This window comes from Cynocephalus volans, chromosome 6, assembly GCF_027409185.1.
Source record: "Cynocephalus volans isolate mCynVol1 chromosome 6, mCynVol1.pri, whole genome shotgun sequence".
Classification (NCBI taxonomy): domain Eukaryota; kingdom Metazoa; phylum Chordata; class Mammalia; order Dermoptera; family Cynocephalidae; genus Cynocephalus; species Cynocephalus volans.
The window spans coordinates 22,025,804-22,043,846 of NC_084465.1; the positions used below are offsets into that span (position 1 = coordinate 22,025,804).

Here is an 18,043-nt window from a genome sequence, read left to right on the forward strand (position 1 = left end):
GGAAAGGTAGGGAGAGGCAAGGAGGGAAAGTGCTGGGAGAAGACAGGGAGGAATAGGAGAGCGAATCACCATGAGCTCTTCCAGATCCTGCCTGCCTTTGAAGCTTGGTTCAGCCACTGACTACCAGTGTGGCCTTCAGCAACCTTCTTGGTGTCCCCAAGTCTCTGTTTCCTCGTCTATGAAATGAAGAAGCATACCTAAGTCAAAAGGATTGCTTTCAGGATTCATTGAATTCACCCATACAAAAAGCACATTAAATCGTGTTGGCGCATAGTAAACTCTCAATACATGGTGGTTACGATTATGACTTTTTATTGTTTTTATCTTTATATCCACAGTGTTAGCAGAGCTGCTTGTGTTTAACAAACATTTCATCATATCAAATAAGTAAAACAAATTATCATTTTCTTATCAGAGTCGAACTTCTCTTGTGATAATCTGCTCCTGCTCGAATTCTGGCCTACAACAGGGCCGGGGTCAGTATGATTTCACATAAGCTTGCCTAAAGTCAGACTTGCGTGGAAAGAATTACACGTTGATGAAGAGAGAGAATCCACCAGGTAATCTCATCGGGAGATTCATCTTCAATATTCTGCATGGAAGGGATAATCCTCTAAATGAGAACTTCTGCAGAAATAAACAAATATAAAATGTAAGTTCCACAAAAGCAACAACTCTGGGTTAAAAGGCATCCTCCTATCCTATTCTACTGTCTTTGTGTTCTCTCAGCCTCCTCCTGTTCTTTTGTCAGAACGCAAGACAGGGGCTCACCAAGACCTCTCAATGCAATGTGAGGGGTGTTCTGGGAAGGAGGGCAGGCAAGGAGTGACCAGGGCACCAGAATGCACTCGGAATGACAGCTCACAATAACCTAGTGCCAAACTCGTGCCTTACAAGGATCGTCTCAGTACATTCTCACAACACTGTGAGGTGAGAAATAACAATAGAATCCTCAGTCTGGGGGTCGTTATGAGTATTAAATGGGATAGTAATACAGCAAAGGGCCTGTGACACTGGCACAGTCTAAGCTAACACTCAAGCTGTGGAGGCTGTAATTATCCTTATCATCCCTACTCCGTAGATAAAGAAACCAACTTGGGAAAGTTAGGAAGTTTCCCTAAGGTTCCCCACAGCTAATAAGTGGGACAGCGGAGATTTGAAGCCAAGTGGGTTTACTCCTGAGCCCACCTATCCATGGCCTTCACTGGAAATGAGGCTCGTCGGAGGAGAGGCAGGTTAGTTTCTGGGAGAGTCACATTTTATATTGACCATTACTTTTCACTCTAAGTAGCTGCTGAGGAAATCAAGCATTGGAAGGTAGTTGGGGAAAGGCTGCGCCATGATGCTATGCTCGGGCAGGAAGGATGTATGGAGTGTCATGATGGGTGAGCAATGCTTGAGATGCTGAAACACTTTCCAAAAAGTCAACAATCATGTTTTGGCTTTAAGAACATCAGAAGAGATTCAAATTGTCATTGAATTGGGAACACAGATGTAATTAATGCCATAAGTTACCTTCCGAAAGACAAATATCTTAGCTCGATTGCATTACATACATTAATCAGAAAGTATTGATGAAAAAGCGTACATTAGAATATACACCTAGCAAGAGTCAAAATTTTTTTTCGGATACTCATAAAAGATTTAAGTAAATTAAGGTAAGGTTACTCCACCTCCTTTAAAAGGCATTAGATTAAAACTGCTTGGAACTATGTAGACTCCCACAATGGACAGAGTAAATTCCAGGAAGGAATTGTCTGACATTTCTATTCTTTGGAAACTTACTCTCCTGGAAGCCTGTTTATGCAATCTCGTAGCTTCAAATACTACCCATGTACTATTGACTGCCAAATATTTATTCACAGCCCAGATATTGCCTCCAAACTCCAAACTGATACATCCGACTATCTATTTCATATCTTCTCATAGAAGTTTAACAGGAGTCACAAACATGTCTCAAACAAAACTCCCAATATCTTCCCCCAAATGGCAATTTCACCTTTTTGTTGCTCAGAGAAGCACAAAAGCAAACAAAAATGTGGACACATCTTTCACTCCTAAATTCAATGGACACTATTTTCCAAAACTATTCAGAATTATCTCTCTCCTCTGCCAACATCACCCAGATAATATTGTCATCTCCCCCCTACATTATTATGAGAATTCCTGTTGTCTCTCAGCACAGAAGTCAAGGTGATTCTTTTATGAAATATGCCAGATGATGCCACTCCTCTGATCAAAGCCCTCCAATGGCTTCTCAGCTCATTCAAAGCTAAAATCAAAGTCCTTGCCAAGGTCTACAACACTGTGATTACTCTGAGCCCCTGAAAACTCTCTCTGACCTCATCTCCTCCCACTCCTCCCCTGACTCATTCTGCTCTGGCCTCACTCGCCTCCTTACTCAAGTGCTCTGAACACAATCCCACCTCAGGGCCTTGGCACCTGCTGTTATCACTGCCAAGTACGTTTCTCCCCGAAACATCTACATGATTCTAGTCTCACTTCCTTCAGGTGTCTGCTCAGCTATCACCTTATCAGCAAACCCTCTCCTGACCCACACCATAGAAAACAGCAATCCCACTACCGCCCACCAATTGCTATCTGCTTTCCCCTACGTGGTTTTTCTGTATAGCATTAGTTACTACCTGACATACATATTTTGAGTTCATTTTTCTCTGTTCTCCCTCCATAGAATGTAAGCCCATAGACACAGGAATGTTGCAGAGTGTGACCTCCAAGCATCTAGAAAATGCCTGGCACATAGTAGATGACCAATAAGTATTTACTGAGTGAACGAATGAATGAATGAATATGTCTGCCTACTACCTAGTAATGCCATGTTCTTTCTTAGAATTCTAGCTCTAGGTGCAGAAGCTCAGATAATGAGCAAAATGAAGGCTGTGTCTTTCCTCACAACAATTCCCAGGTACTCCAATCAAAGCTGCCAGAAAATAGTATTTGAAGACAAAGGTAGTCCTAGCTGCCTTCCAATCCTTCCAGCTAACCCTCTACCAGTTTAGAAACTCTCCTGACGATTGTCCTAGTGAACTTAAGCCCTTGCCACTTACTGCTCCAAGGCACAGGCTCTCCAGTTTCTGTTGAAGCTGCGTATGGTGGCCATCTCCTCATCATTCAGTTTAAAGTCAAAGACCTGAAAAGGTGAGAGTTCCACACAGTCACTGGTAAGGTAATTACTGGTAAGATTTGAGATCTTCATCCACCCTAGCAGGGAGTGAGCTCACAGCCACAGTGCATACCTCCTCTGCTGCTGGGAGGCAGACATGCAGGACAGTAGCTCCTGGGTGGTGTCCTATGACCTCACTGCTCAGGGGCAACCAAGGGTTTCTCAGTGGTGTGAGGCACAGCTGTGCTCACATCTGACAGGGCTTTACCGGTGACTGCCCCCAGCTTGTCCTTGGCCTAGGGGCCATTCATCTCACCTCTACTAAGGTCAGCTTTCCAGCTTGAGAGATGATAGGGTGGTGGGAAGGGGGAAGTGCCCACAGACAGTGCAGGGATAGAATGAGAAGCCCAGTGAGAGGGTCTCCCCTGTCCCCTACCCCACTGAGAAATACCAGGTCTGACCAGCCAGGCCTTACCTGAAAGTTCTCAACAATGCGTGTCCGTGTCACAGACTTGGGGATCACAGCCACATTCCTCTGAACCTGAAACCGGATCAGAACCTGTGTAGAAAGAGGACATGATGTTTCCACTGTCTACAAGGACCACCCTGCCACTAAAAGGAAAAATCAGATATCTCTGTAGCTCACTGTGGGTTCATTACAACGATCATTGACTGAGCCCCTTAATAGCTAATGAAACACTTGCCAGTCCTTTGGTTGATTCCCTGAATTCTAGCAACAACTCTCTAATTTTCCTTTATTCCTTCCTCTTTTGGCTGGGGGTCATAAGTCTGACAAGTGATAGAGTGTGGATCTGAACCCAGATCTCTAGACTCCAAAGCCATGCTCTCCCTCTGCTATTGGACTCAACAGGAAAGTGCTGGAGAGAGGCTTTCCTTGTTTCAGTGATGTTTGTTGTATTTCCTGGTGATCTCAATGGACTTTCAAGGAAGCAGTTACTGGGTTTCATTTTCAGTTTTCTTTTTTCTTTTTTTTTTTTCCACGAAGTTAAATAAAGACAACACAAGGAATAAAATGCAAGACTAGAAGAATGGATTGCTGGATTAAAAAGAAAAAAAATCACATTGTACCTGGGCTGTAGATTTTTTGTGTTTTGCAGCTATTTCTTTAATCTTGGGATCCTCCAGTATGGAAGGGTCCTCTGGCTTGGCCCTAGAGGCAAAAAGATAGCTGGTGTGACTGATCACCAAGGTTATCACAAGCAGATGAACATCTCTCCAGGGGTGGTCTCTGGGCTGGTCATCAAAGCCCTCTCCATCTGCCAGTCAGGAGGAACTGAAAGCTTTGAGTCTTTCCCATGGGCCCACCCATGGGCTCTGAAGCCTCAGCAGTTTGCAAAGTCTGTTCCAGCCTTGGGAGATTGAACTGGAGAAGTCACAGAGGGTTTGGCATTGTTGCAAGTTTTTTTTTAATTCCTATTTTTTATCATGGTGATCCCATTTGGGTGTGAGAAACAAATTATCTGAGACTCATTTTCTTCCCTGAGAGTTATACTCTCATACCTACATTAATGAATTATGAAATAATATTTTTCGGAGTGTCAAGAGAAATACCCACCACTGGGAAGCCTCACCAAGGTCTATCTGGGGAGCCCAGGGGGCTATAGGCTGTGACCGTGATGCCCTTGGAGTGGCAGAACTGGATCAGTTTCTCCTGCGTGAGGTATGGGTGACACTCGATCTGCAAAAGCAAACAATCCCCATCACTAGGGAAGCTGAACTGCTTTTTCAGCTGCTCATGTGGACTTCTACACACAAAAACCACCACCAAGCTGAGACCAAACACCCGGCCTGTAATAGACCTGTTACACCAGAACCCAAGATCTGCCTCACACCTCCCCAAACTGTCCTTATCACTGACCCTTGATATGAGATTTAGTACGTGGCATTGAACTTGCCTCCAAATGTTTAAGAAGTAACAGGACAAGACCCTTCACCTTTCACTAAGCAGACTTTACCTGGTTAGTCACTGGTCTATGTTTCAGGCCAGGTTTGTTCAAGAGCCTTTCGATCTGGAAGTGGTTGAAGTTGGAGACGCCAAGGGCTTTCACCAGCCCCTCATCCACCAGCTCCTCCATGACCTGTCATAGAGAGGAATACCACTGGGCAGTCCTAGAGGGACTTCAGGGACCCTAGCTTGGTTTAGTCCTCTCTGGGGCAGGGGAGGTTGTGACAGGATCCCTGCAGCAGGGTTCACTGAAGTATTAAAAGGAAGTTTCCATCCAGGCCATGGGTGTCAACAAGGATTGTTTCTAGCCCTATGCCCATCCATAGCCCTAATGAAAAAGGAGGTAAAGGTCAAGGTTTTATGTGCTTTCCACTCTCACCTGTGGAAATAAGGGTACTTTTTGCAGAGGACAATGACATAACTGCCATACTTAATGTCATCATAAGAGCTAGGGCAAGAAATCCTGTGGACCCATATTAGATATATGCTAATCTCCACATCTCACAACTAGTAATCCCTAATATATTTAAGAGGTCTTGTTTTACCTGGGTGATATGCATGACAGAGGCCTCCTGTTGAATTTTCTGCTAAGCTGCGTGCAAAGATCTTAGGCTATCTTGTGAGTCTTGACTCAATTTTTATTCTCAGAATAAAATATTTGTTGGTTTGAGCCCATGCACATAAACCATTATGTAATTCATTAAACCATCAATTGGAAAATTTTTCTCTAATAGGAAGTTGTTCATGTCAGGTAAATAAATATGTTGATCTTTTTTTAACAGTTAAGTATGAGAATTCAAGTTTCTCTTGATGAGTGCAATTTTGTCACTAGAAGAGAGAAAGTAACATCTTTTCTTGAAGGCTCAGGCTAAATGAATTACTTTTATTGGCTGTATCCAAAAATTATTAAAGATTATGCAGTTGCATAATGACTTGTGTAGTCATTAAAGCAAAAGAAATATATATATTAAAAAAATCATTTTTTCAACTTGTACTTTGCACCCTGTTTCTAATATGTGGTCTCAGCTATCTCACAGCTTACACAGAACTGATGTTCTGTGACATTTCATCATGGATTTATATTTAATTATAGGAGGAAGGTAGCAGATATGTATGACAAATTGATGTCTTCATAAGATTTTACCAAGAGCATTTGATTTATTTCTACATATAGGAGTTGTTCATGAGATACAATATTTCCAATAATTTCCTTTTTGATCTTAATTACATAAATCATTGTATTTGATTCTTGCTAATTTTGAGTTGCAGAGAACCTAGCCAAAAATGATATTACTTTGCCAAGAAAACTTAACGGTAACACTACAGACAGCTCTTTTTTATTGTTGATACTTTTTTCTTTGCTTTTGTTTATTTATTTATTTCGGTTTTTTTACATACAACACTGAGAGCTTCAGAACAGTCTTTAAAACCCATCCATAGAAATCCAGATAGATTTATTCCATACTACCTTTTAACAGGCTTTCTGCTCTTAGTGGGCAAATTAAAAGATTTACTTGCCAAAGACAATTCCTTTCAGACACATTTACCATGTCGCTAGCAAGCCATTATGAGATGATCATTTTCTGCTTCATTATTCTTTCCCTCAGTGTCACTTCAGTTTTACTACGTAAATTTTCCTACTGCTAGTTTGTTAAAGTTCAAAGCAGCAAGAAATCTGTGCTTGTGGATAAATACTTTTGAACCAACAATCACCAGGAAAGTTACACTTAATTTATTCATAGCAATGCTATGCTCTTCAGAAAGATTAGACAATACATTCCAAGCTGTAAAACATAGCACAAAATCACAACTACATGTGCCCCACACAGACACTGACAAAATAACCTGGTTGACTCTTGGAGTCTTACTACCATGATTCATTTACAGCTCATTCATTAGCTTTCTTCTGTACCAGCTTTTGCGAGAGGAGGCAATGGTTTAATAAAAAATTATCGGAGAAAAACTTTCATCCCTTCATTCTATTCTCAGTATGCACTGTGTGAAAAGGTCATTATTTGATGTGAGAAGCAGAGCACTTGTGTTCCTGACCTCTGCATGTGCATTCACTGTCTGCCCAGCACTGTGCTCGAGGTTCTGTGGTTGGACTTGTGAGTCAGAGAGCCCTGGGTCCAGTCCCACCTGTGCCACACACTTGCTCTATGATCTGGACTAATCACCAACTGATCTAATTCTCAGTTTTATCATTTGTAAATGGAGAAAATAACCCAGTCTTGTAAGGTTCAATGATTAAATGTCTCTATGACTAATGTTTCCGTCACATTAGCTACCTTAAACTTTACCACACCCTGAAAGATATGTATTATTAGCATTTATTGTAAGTTTTTTTAAGATGAGGAAACGGTGACTGCAGGAGTGAAATGACTTACTCCGATCTACTCAGCTAATACATGTGAAGAATCCCTGTTCCAGAGGCCTCCCCTGGTTGGAGAACATCACAAGTGTCTCCCAAATTTGGGTACATTACATTTCAAGTCTCATTGGAGGACTCAGCCTTAACCTTCAAAATGTAAATTGTGGCAGATAGACCCAAAGCCAAAGGTGAAGAGGAAGGAGTTAGAAGGACTAGAGAATAACAATGACGAAATTAACAACAGGTCCATGGGCTGTTTCATATCAATGTGGAGTCCCCAGGATGCCTGAAGGAAAGTTTTCTCCCCTGCACACTTACCAGAAGCTGGAACCTACCTCCCATGCATCCAAGAATGTTGCTTTGCTGGGGAGGATCTTGCCTTTATCGTCTGTGGGGAACAAGTCAGTCCCAGGCTGTAAAGGCAGAACAAAAAGCTTCCAGGAATCTGCATCTGGACACCTGGTCCTGCTAAACAAGGTTTCAGGAGCCTAACTCGTGCCATACCCATATTTTCATACCATTTTTTCAAGCTCCTGAGGGGACACTTGAAGAATGGAAGGTGAAATAAAATCTCTGTACCAATCTACTGTAGTATGTAAACCCTTATAATTTAGGAAATGCCAAATTAATTTTAAAATCCAGCCATCATTATAACCGTGAATGTTAACCTCATATACCCAGACCCCACAAACAACTTGGGAGAAATTTAATCTCCAGATCAATAGACACAAAGTGGATCTGAAGAGTGTGGTTTCCTGGGGAAGATATTGGCCAACATCTATGCTTGCAGCCTCTGGAAGCCTGGAGCTGGTCAGGAGGGGAGAGAGCTGGGAATTTGTGCCCCCCACCTCTCAGCTGCAGGCAGGTGCAGAGCCTGGCAGTGAGTGCTGCTTCTTTGCTGAGCACTGGCCACCTTCCACCACCACCATACTTGGGCTTTTATTCAGGAGACCACTCCCAGGGTGTGCTTGGTTTAGGAAAAGGGTGGAGCCCAGAAATGTTTTTATGCAAGAGACTCTCAAGTGATGTCCTGGGAGGGAACCCTGCCCATGGAAAGAAGACAAAGGGATGTGGCATTGCAGCTGTGTGGGTGCCAGAAACCCTGGTTTCTCTCATCCAGAACTGCAAGAAAACCCAGGCATGGCCACTGCAGCAGCCACACACGGCCTCAACCTCCCTTCTCGGCCAGTGACTTTCTGCTCCTTCATCTCCTCCTCGCCACCTGCGGTTTCCTGTCATGCCAGACCTCTTAGGTGAGCCCACACCACCCCCAGCCATGACACAACTGCTATTTTCTGGCATCGGCTCAGGAACAAGACTGGGGCAGGGAGTCACTCAAACCTGAAATCCTATTGGCCAGTGAACAAGATAGATGTCCAGATAGTCCAGTTTCAGATCCTGGAGGGTCTTCTGAAAGGCTTGCTTCACCAGGGTCTTCTCAAAGAAGGTGGGCCACAGCTGCCAAGAGTGTAACGAGGAGGCGTTAGTAGTGGGGAAAGAGCAGGCCACCTCAGACTCATTTCCCCACCTCTTCAGGTGCACCCCGACCTAACCCGGGGACGGGCCATTTATAGCAGAATTGGTTAACACACATGATCCAGAGTGCAAGGTCACCAGGGCTCAGCAAGTCGATGGCATCCTGTAACTGTTGAGAGCACTTTGTTTTGTCAACTCCCCTAGTAATTTTGTGTCTCTCGCATTATCTAGTTGGCCACTGCTTTGGTCTTTCTTCAGCTGTGTTACTCCCTTCCTTGGCTGTCAGCCTCTGAGGGAGTGATCGTGTCTAGCTTGTAAATTTCAAGCAGTCTTAGGGCTTTAGGAGCAGGTGGTCCTTTTTCTGCACCTTCTAACTCCAAGCCTATCAGGCTTAAAAGGGATGACTCTTCAAGGTCTTTATCCAGACTTATTCACTACAGACAGTGGGGTCTACTTGTCCCTCCAGATGCACTTGCCAAGCACCTGTAGCTAGTGTTTTTTAGCTAGTTGTGTATAATACAGATCCAGTGATTCTCAACCCACTCACACACAACACCCCTCTTCTTTTTATAACATTTTGTAGCTCATTTTTCACTAGACTGAAAGAAAAAGAAATTCATATATGAAATTAAAGAATGTTCCTCCCCATTTTCCCCTGGTTGAAACACTCAGGGCTATACCCACTGAGATCCCAGCGCTGAAAGGCTGTCTTCAGGATGAATCCGTGCCTGCACCCTTAGCCTCTGACTGCCACTGGCAGGTGGATCCCACTGACAGAGAACAGAGGCCACGGGCATCGCAGGACACAGTGAGCCATCCTCAGTGTGGGAAAAGCAACTCAACGGTGGGTAGGGTGGTGGCAGCATGTCCATGTGCCAGTACTGGTCTGGCGTGTGGATACATCTGCATCCAGGGGTATCTGAAGGCAGAGATGGAGAGGGCTGGGGGAAGTAAGTATATGGAGGAAAGGCAGACAGAATTCTTGGTGCTGACCAAGTCCAGATCCTTGCACATGTCTGGAGGGTAAGTCCTCACACCAAAGGAGCCACAGATACCTTGCTGACGATGAACAGCTCCTCCCTCTTCACGGCCTTCTCTTGGATCTTCTCCTGGATGGCCTCCCCCACCTCACTCTCGTTCTTATAGACATAGGCACAGTCAATGTGGCGATATCCTGCATCAATGGCCGCCTTCACAGCTTCTTTGACGCTGCCTGGGGGAGACTAGAAGGCAACAGAAAGACCATCATAGACTCTTTCCCCCAAGACCACTCCCAACAGGCTCTTCTCCTACATGGCCCAGCTTCTCCTAACCCGGCCTTGTTGACATCCCATTTTCCAAGGGACACTGGGAGGAAAAGACACTTTAGAAACTTTTCCAAAAAATAAAGGAAAGGGGGCAAAGTGAACTAATTTCATGAGTGTGGCCTCGTGTCCTATCCAGGCTAACAGTTAGTTTTCTCATCCAGGTTAATCTTAAATGGGTTCAGTCGAGTGGAAGTGACAGGTGCTCCCACTGCAACTTTCTAAATATCAGGATGAAAACCAGACTCAAATAACCCAGAGCAAGTTTCAGACACATTACAGCATAAGTCCGGCCTCCAGCACATACTAGGTGTGTGGGCTGAAGCAGATTACTCAGTCTCTCTAAACCTTGCCTGCAAAATGGGAAAAATAATAGCACCTGCGTCTTGAGGTCCTTCTGTTTTTTTAGCACATCACCTGACACATGTTAAGGTTCAGCAGATATGATCCATTATGTAATTGTTTTTCAGAAAAAAAGGCAGAAAACTGTATAAGAAATTTCTTTTCTACTTTCAAGACAAGACAAATAACTAAACAGCATTAGTAATACCCCATTCTGATTTAACCTGGCCAAACCAAACAGTGATGAAAAAAATGGCACTTAAAACTGATCTTTCATGAAATCTTTTTTAAACCTCTTCTACTGTGGAATAACTAACATATTGAAAAGTGTGGAAAAGGGAGATGACCAGCTGCACCACTGGGACAGGAAAGGACCCCCGCATGCAGCTCAGAAGCTCCCCTAATCCTCTCCGGCCGCTACCCCCACTCCACTTATTAGTACACAATCCTTCAAAATTATATCATCCCAGGCCTTGAACATGGCTCTCCTTATAATTCCTACACATAATTCTGATATTCTGAACATTTCTGGTAAATATGTACAGGCTGAGCAGATTCCCTCGAGATCTGGATGTGATTATTTGTCACATTTTATGTATCTGAAGCTCTCATTTGGGGCCGATCATGCTGTTTGAGCAAGAAAGGCTGAGAATGAATCAAGCTGGAATTGATCTGCTCACCCACATCGAGCAAGAATGCATCCTGAAAACCACCCAGTGCTGAATCAAAGAGGGATCCTGCTCTCTAGCCTGGGAGAAGTGATGGGAAAGACACGTGCAAAGAAGGAGAGACCAAGGAGGAAGACTCCACAGGGAGAGCATCCCTGAGGGACAAGAGAGAGAAGGAATCCAAAGATTGCTCCTGCTAACTAGTTAGGGTGGTGACATCATCGATGGCAATGGCCAAGAAGCAGAATGAGAAAATGATGGCCAATGTCACTCTTACATTAAGAGTCTCAGGAATCTGCGGCACTGAGCACTTACTGCTCAGGGGGATGTGCCTTATAGCGTTTTGCCACCTGCCATCCACACAGCCTGGGTGGAACCTGAGCTCCTGACTTTCAGCCCAGGCTGTGTGTGGGGGCAGCATTTTTCAGACCTGCATGTGCACGGGAATTACCTGGGGATCCTGTTAAAGTGCAGATGCCCATTCAGCAGCCTGTGCTGGGGCCTGAGAGTCTGCATTTCTAACAAGCTCCCAGGCCACTTGAGACTGCTCCAAGTCCCACACCACGAGTAGCAAGGGGTGCCAGCATTTTCAGAACTCTGCACCCTCTCCTCTCCACCTTCTAGCCAGCAGCAAACCCTTGACCAGGACCCCGGAAATGTTGAGCCCCTTTAAGTGTTCTAGAGCCAGGGAGTGTCTTAGAGAAATGGCTGCTAAGAGAGAAACTGCCCTGGAAAACAACAGTGTTCTTTGAAGTGTAACCCCTGCTAGAAACTGGATACTTGCCAGGCAAGGTCTCATTACTGCTGGAAAAAGCCTGTCTTGGAGCATTGCAGTCTGAATCAGCCCTAACAAATGAAAGCAATCTGGGTCCCAGCTCCAGGGCTTGATCTCATTTCTCTAATTCCCTGCCTGATCTCAGGGCTCTCCAGGCTGAAAACAGAGAAGAGAAAATGCTCAAAGGCCCCTGGAAGAAAGCCCGTGTCCCAAGGTTTGCATATTTACCTTCCAAGTGCCCAGACCCACGATGGGCATCTTGGCTTTGGTACGAAGCTCCACGAAGGTGGCCATGGTTGGTGTAGAAAGTGTTCTGAGAGAGGAGAAAGGTGTCTTGTGCCTTATTAAGGGAGCTGGCACTGGTGCTGGGGGAGGAGCTGGAGCTCTGGCTTGGAGTAATTTCCTGCCCTGGCTAGAACAGGAAGTGTATTCCAGCCTTTTGTAAGATTAAGAATTACCGTGAATGGGTTTTAAACCAGGCAACGTTATGCAAAGTCTTCTTGGTAAAAAATGCATGAATTACTTTATGATTGATATTTAGGGGCTTTACCAATTTTTTGCGTTTGGTACTTTAATAAATGAAAAATAAAAGTGCATGTATTTTAATTTGTACCTAATTGCTCTAAGGTGTTAACTGGTTGGACAGGATTTTTTTATGCTAATATTCTTAATTTATTTATTTAGGAATTGGAGATTTGACCAGTTGTGTTTTTAATCAACTTTTACAATTCTGTGCCTTCCTTAAGTAAAAAATCTTTGTGATTATAAAACGCTATATACTCACTATTTTAAAAATGTGAAAATATCGATTACAAATAAGGAAAAAAAAAATCATTTTTCTTTCCACCATTCAGGATACCATTGGCAGAGTGCTGTTTTCCCCCAGCCTTTTTTCTGCATTTGTATAGGAGGGTACTTCCAAACGTTCATGGAAAGATTAGTATTATCTTTCAATTCTATTTTTCCGTGAACGTTTGGATGTACTTTCCTGTGAGTGTATATTTATGTGTACGTACATATATACATTTTGGTTTTTAATACCCTGAAATCTCAAGGCTTAGAAGATGATAGAACAGGGTAAACATCCCAGGAGACTTTCTCAGCCCTGCCACTCTGAGCACTAGGATGTGCTGAACTCCGCCTTGGTGGCCCCTGAGCTCCTCCAGCTCTGTGTGGTCCCCGTGCATCTCAGTCTCAATCATCTGGGGACCCTCTTAAAGTGCAGATGCCCATTCAATAGTCTGGGGTAGAAACTGAGATTCCGCATTTCTTTTTTTTAAACAGCTTCATTGAGATATAATTCACATATAAAATTTGCCCATCAAAGTGTACAATCTAATAGTTTTTAGTATGTCCACAGAGTTGTGCGATCATCACCATAATCAATTTTGGAGCATTTTCATCACCCAAGAAAGAAACTCCATAAACTTTAGCAGTCACTCCCACTTTCTCTCCTCCCTGCATGTCCATCCCCGCCACCCCATTTTCTACCCCCACCCCTGATCCTGCCACAAACAATCATATTTCTACTTTCTTTCTCTATACATTTGCTTATTCTGTCTCTATATATTTGACTATTCTGGACCTTTTTTTCTTTTTTGGCTATCATTGTAATTATATATCCTTTGACCAATATTCCCCTCTCCCCTAGCTACCCAAGCCTCTGGTAACTACCATTCTACAGTGTCCTTCTATGAGATCAGCTTTTTTAGATTTCATGTATGAGTGAGATTATGTGATATTTATCTTTCTGTGACTGGCCTATTTCATTTAACACAATGTCCAGATTCATCCATGTTGTCATAAATAATAGGATTTCATTCTTTTTTATGGCTGAATATATTCCATTGTGTATGTATACACATTTCCTTTATCTATCTATCCATTGATAAATACCTAGATTGATTCTATGTCTCGGCTGTTTTGAATACTGCTGCAATAAACATGGAAGTGTAGATATCTCTTTTCAACATAATGATTTCATTTCTTTTTGATTCATACCCACTAGTGGGATTGCTGGATTTTAACAAAAAAGAATCCCATTGTACCTGCACTGTGATTTCTTTGTGCTTTGCAGCAATCTCTTTAATCTTGGGATCCTTCAGTAGAGAAGGGTCCTCTGGCTTGGCTCTAGGGACAGAAAGATAGCCGGTGTGACTAAAAATCACAGTTACCATAAGCGGATGTACATCTCTCCAGGGGTGGGCTCCAGGCAGGTCATCACAGTCCTCTCCATCTTCCAGACAGTCAGGAGGAGCTGAAAGCCTTGAGTCTTTCCCATGGGCCCACCCATGGGCTCTGAAGCCTCAGCAGTATGCAAAGCCTGTTCCAGCCCTGGGAGGCTGAACTGGAAAATTCACAGAGGGTCAGGCATGTTGCAAGTTTTTTTGTTTTGTTTTGTTTTTTTAATTCCCATTTTCTACCATGATGATCCCATTTGAGTGTGACAAACACATTGCCTTAAACTCATTTATCTCCCCGATGACTGGTACTCTCATAAATACATTAGCCAATGAAAAAAATGTTTTTCAGAGTATCAACAGAAAGATCCACCACCGGGAAGCCTCACCAAGGTCTATCCGGGGAGCCCAGGGGGCTATAGGCTGTGACCGTGATGCCCTTGGAGTGGCAGTACTGGATCAATTTCTCCTGCGTGAGGTATGGGTAACACTTGATCTGCAAAAGCAAACAGTCCCCATCACTAGGGAAGCTGAACTGCTTTTTCAGCTGCTCATGTGGAGTTCTACACACAAAAACCACCACCAAGCTGAGACCAAACACCCAGCCTGTAATAGACCTGTTACACCAGAACCCAAGATCTTCCTCACACCTCCCCAAACTGTCCTCATCACTGACCCTTGATATGAGATTCAGTACATAGCATTGAACTTGCCTCCAAATGTTTAAGAAGTAACAGGACAAGACCCTTCACCTTTCACTAAGCAGACTTTACCTGGTTAGTCACTGGTCTATGTTTCAGGCCAGGTTTGTTCAAGAGCCTTTCGATCTGGAAGTGGTTGAAGTTGGAGACGCCAAGGGCTTTCACCAGCTCCTCTTCCACCAGCTTTTCCATGACCTGTCATAGAGAGGAATACCACTGGGCAGTCCTAGAGTTACTCCAGGGACCCTAGCTTGTCTTAAACCTTTCTGTGGCAGGTTGATAAAGGATCCCCTGCAGAGGGTTTACTGAAGTATTAAAAGGAAATTTCAACCCAAGCCATCGGTGCCCATCAAGGATTGATTCCAGCTTTATGCTCCTCCAGAGCCTGAATGAAATAGTTGTCGAAGTTCAAGGTTTTATGTGCTTGCAGCTCTCACCTCACCCAAAGCTGGATGTCGGACAGCCAGGGAATGATCTACAGCACATAGAATGGCACCATGTCTGGGCTCTGGGAGACTCTCCCATGTCAACCATGCTTTGGTTTGCAGTGTGGGAATGTCATGCAGAGACTGTGCCTTGGCGGGGACACCGGCCCCAGAGTTGTATGGGGCTGAAATCTGCCCACTGTCCACTTACCCAGCCATGCTCCCTGCCATGGAAACTGCATGGACCCCAACAAAGGGTATGTTTTTATAATTTCTAACCTACATGAGCTTTTTATAAACTCACACCCAAATAGCATATGTGTTAGCCACAGTCCCAAATTCAACATGCAGTTATTGTCCACTTGTTATATGTCCAGATCATGTCCAGGAGTCGTTCGGATATAAAAGTCCTCAGTGTGCTTCTGTATCATGGGAGCTCCAGATCTGAGAGGGCACTAGAGTAGTTTTTGCCTATTCCAAAGAACTCACCTGGTATTTCAACAGGTAGAGACATCAATTTATTAGACTTATGGGAGTCGCTGATGGCAGCTGGCCATCTAGATATCTGCACTGCCATGGGGTGCACACAACAGTTAACAGGTCAAAGTAGGGATGTAAATCATTTGCAAGCTTATGCACAGAACTTCACCCAGCTTATATAACTCAGATCACGTGGGAGATCTGGCTGAGTAGATAAAGTTAATCTACTCCCTACTCTCCTGGTGTCAGAGTGCTTTAGCTCCAGCATGATAATTTATTTACTTAGGGTCCTGCTTCCTCCAGTCTTCATTTGTCTTAAAGGAGATGTACCCTTCCTTGGGTAACTACCTTGGCCAGGGGTAGTTTCCCAGAGTGGAGGGGGAACTCTGGTATGCATGAGATGAGGGAATAGGGCTATGTCCAGCACTTACCCTACAGCTTCCTTCTTCTGAAATTCTTTACAGACCACTTAAAGTGCTGGAGCTCCCTTCTGTGTAGCTCTCAGCCAGGTTGCTGACTGGTGCTCAGCTCATTTGACAGTGGCAGAGCACTGAAAGTCAGGGAAGGCACAGAAAAAAGGGACTCACAGGCACCAAAGTCATCAGGGGAGACATTCTGGCTGGAGCTTAAGCTGGGCTTCAAAAAATAACTTGGACAAAGAGGAGAAAACAAGAGCAGGTATGGGAGGGGACAGAGGCAAATGCTTAGAGTGGGGATTAGCATGACATGTGCAGGGGACTCCCTATGCAGTGGTTCTCACCTTTGGCTGTGATCTGGAATCACCTGGAGATTTAAAAAAATACTCGTGCCTGGGTTCCACCCCCAGAGTTTCCTACTGATTTCATCTGGGGTGTAGCCTATGCATTGAGATTTTTTAAACTCAGGTGATTTTAAAGCACAATCCTAGCTGAGACCCTCTAGGGCAGATGATGAAGGTCTTCAAACTGGGAAAAGCCGTTTAGAATTGATCAGATCATAAGGTTCCTGAAACACCCGCGTGCACCATGAGACAATAGGAAAGCGTTTGTTTGCCACAATTCGGGTTTAGTTTGCTTGCATGATCCATCCTCACTTCTTTACACTTTCTTTCCTCCCCTCTGCTTCAGGGTGGTCAATGAGGTTTCGACTGAACTGGTCGTGGGGTCACATGAACACCCAGCGCTTCTCTATTCAGTCCTGCCTGTGTCACATCAGAGCCTCTGACCTTGATCTTTGATATCTTTTGATGCCTTTAAAATGTTTTATTTAGCGATCATTCTTGTATTCATTCAGAAGACATAGCACTGTGGAAATCAGGGTACTTTTTGCAGAGGACAATGATATAACTGCCATACTTAATGACATCATAGGAGCTAGGGCAAGAAATCCTGTGGAACCCACGTTAAATGTACACAAGTCTCCACATCTCACAACAAATAATTCCTAAGATATTTAAGAGGTCATGTTTTGCCTGGGTAACATACATGACAGAGCCCTACTATTGAATTTACTGCAAAGTTGAGTGCAAAAATCTTAGGCTATCTTGTGAGTCTTGATTCAGTTTTTATTCTCTAGAATAAAATATTTGTTGGGTTGAGTCCATGCACATAAACCATTATATTACTTATTAAACCACCAATTTGGAAATTTTTCTCTAACAGGATGTTATTCATGGCTGGTAAATAAATATGTTGAACTTTTTTTATTGTTAAGTACCAGAATTCAAGTTTCTTTTGATGAGTACAATTTTGTCACTAGGAAAGAGAAAGTGATCTCTTTTCTTGAAGGCTTAGGATTAAATAAATTTATTTTAGTGAATATATCAAACAAGTAGTTAAGACTATGGAGTTGCATAATAAGTTTTGTGGTTATTAAAGCAAAAGAAATATATAAATATAAATAAAATCTTTCTTTCAACTTGTAGTTCGAACCCTGTTTCTAATATGTGGGCTCAACCATCTCACAGCTTACACAGGACTGTTGTTCTGTCACATTCTATCATGGATTTAATATTTAATTATACAAGGAAGGTAGCAGATACGTATGACAAATTGATGCCTTCAGAAGAATTTACCAAGAGTGCTGCAGTGAAATTCTGCTAACTCACAGGGAGAAGCAAGACACCAAGGCTTGTGGCAGGAAGCAGAGTTTATTGATCGGCTGGCATTGGCTCAGTGGACTATGGTCACAAAGGCTGAGCCCGGAACACAGTGGGGCTATCACTTTTATATTGTTATATTTCTGGTTCTTAC

General features: G+C 43.5%; 1 protein-coding gene and 1 pseudogene across 1 annotated transcript; both read right to left on the reverse strand.

Annotated features, from left to right (window-relative positions):
* Nucleotides 1–312: 312 nt before the first annotated feature.
* LOC134379895 (aldo-keto reductase family 1 member B10) lies at nt 313–12,382 on the reverse strand. The gene is made up of 10 exons (XM_063099220.1): nt 12,255–12,382; nt 9,993–10,160; nt 8,803–8,919; nt 7,797–7,874; nt 5,101–5,223; nt 4,717–4,823; nt 4,214–4,295; nt 3,600–3,683; nt 3,069–3,151; nt 313–627 (listed from the first exon to the last, which is right to left on the reverse strand). The coding sequence occupies exons 1-10, from the start codon at nt 12,318–12,320 to the stop codon at nt 585–587; spliced, it is 951 nt and encodes a 316-aa protein (XP_062955290.1). The 5' UTR covers nt 12,321–12,382; the 3' UTR covers nt 313–584.
* A 764-nt stretch (nt 12,383–13,146) lies between these two features.
* LOC134380876 (aldose reductase-related protein 2-like) overlaps nt 13,147–18,043 on the reverse strand; it is a 73,966-nt pseudogene continuing 69,069 nt past the window's right edge.

Coding starts and splice junctions, on each gene's coding strand:
- LOC134379895 (XM_063099220.1), bottom strand. CDS start 12,320: ATGGCCACCTTCGTGGAGCTTCGTACCAAAGCCAAGATGCCCATCGTG. Junction 5,224..7,796: donor CATTCTTGGATGCATGGGAG/GTAGGTTCCAGC, acceptor TCTCTATGACAG/GTCATGGAGGAGCTGGTGGA. Junction 4,824..5,100: donor ATAGACCAGTGACTAACCAG/GTAAAGTCTGCT, acceptor TTGCTTTTGCAG/ATCGAGTGTCACCCATACCT.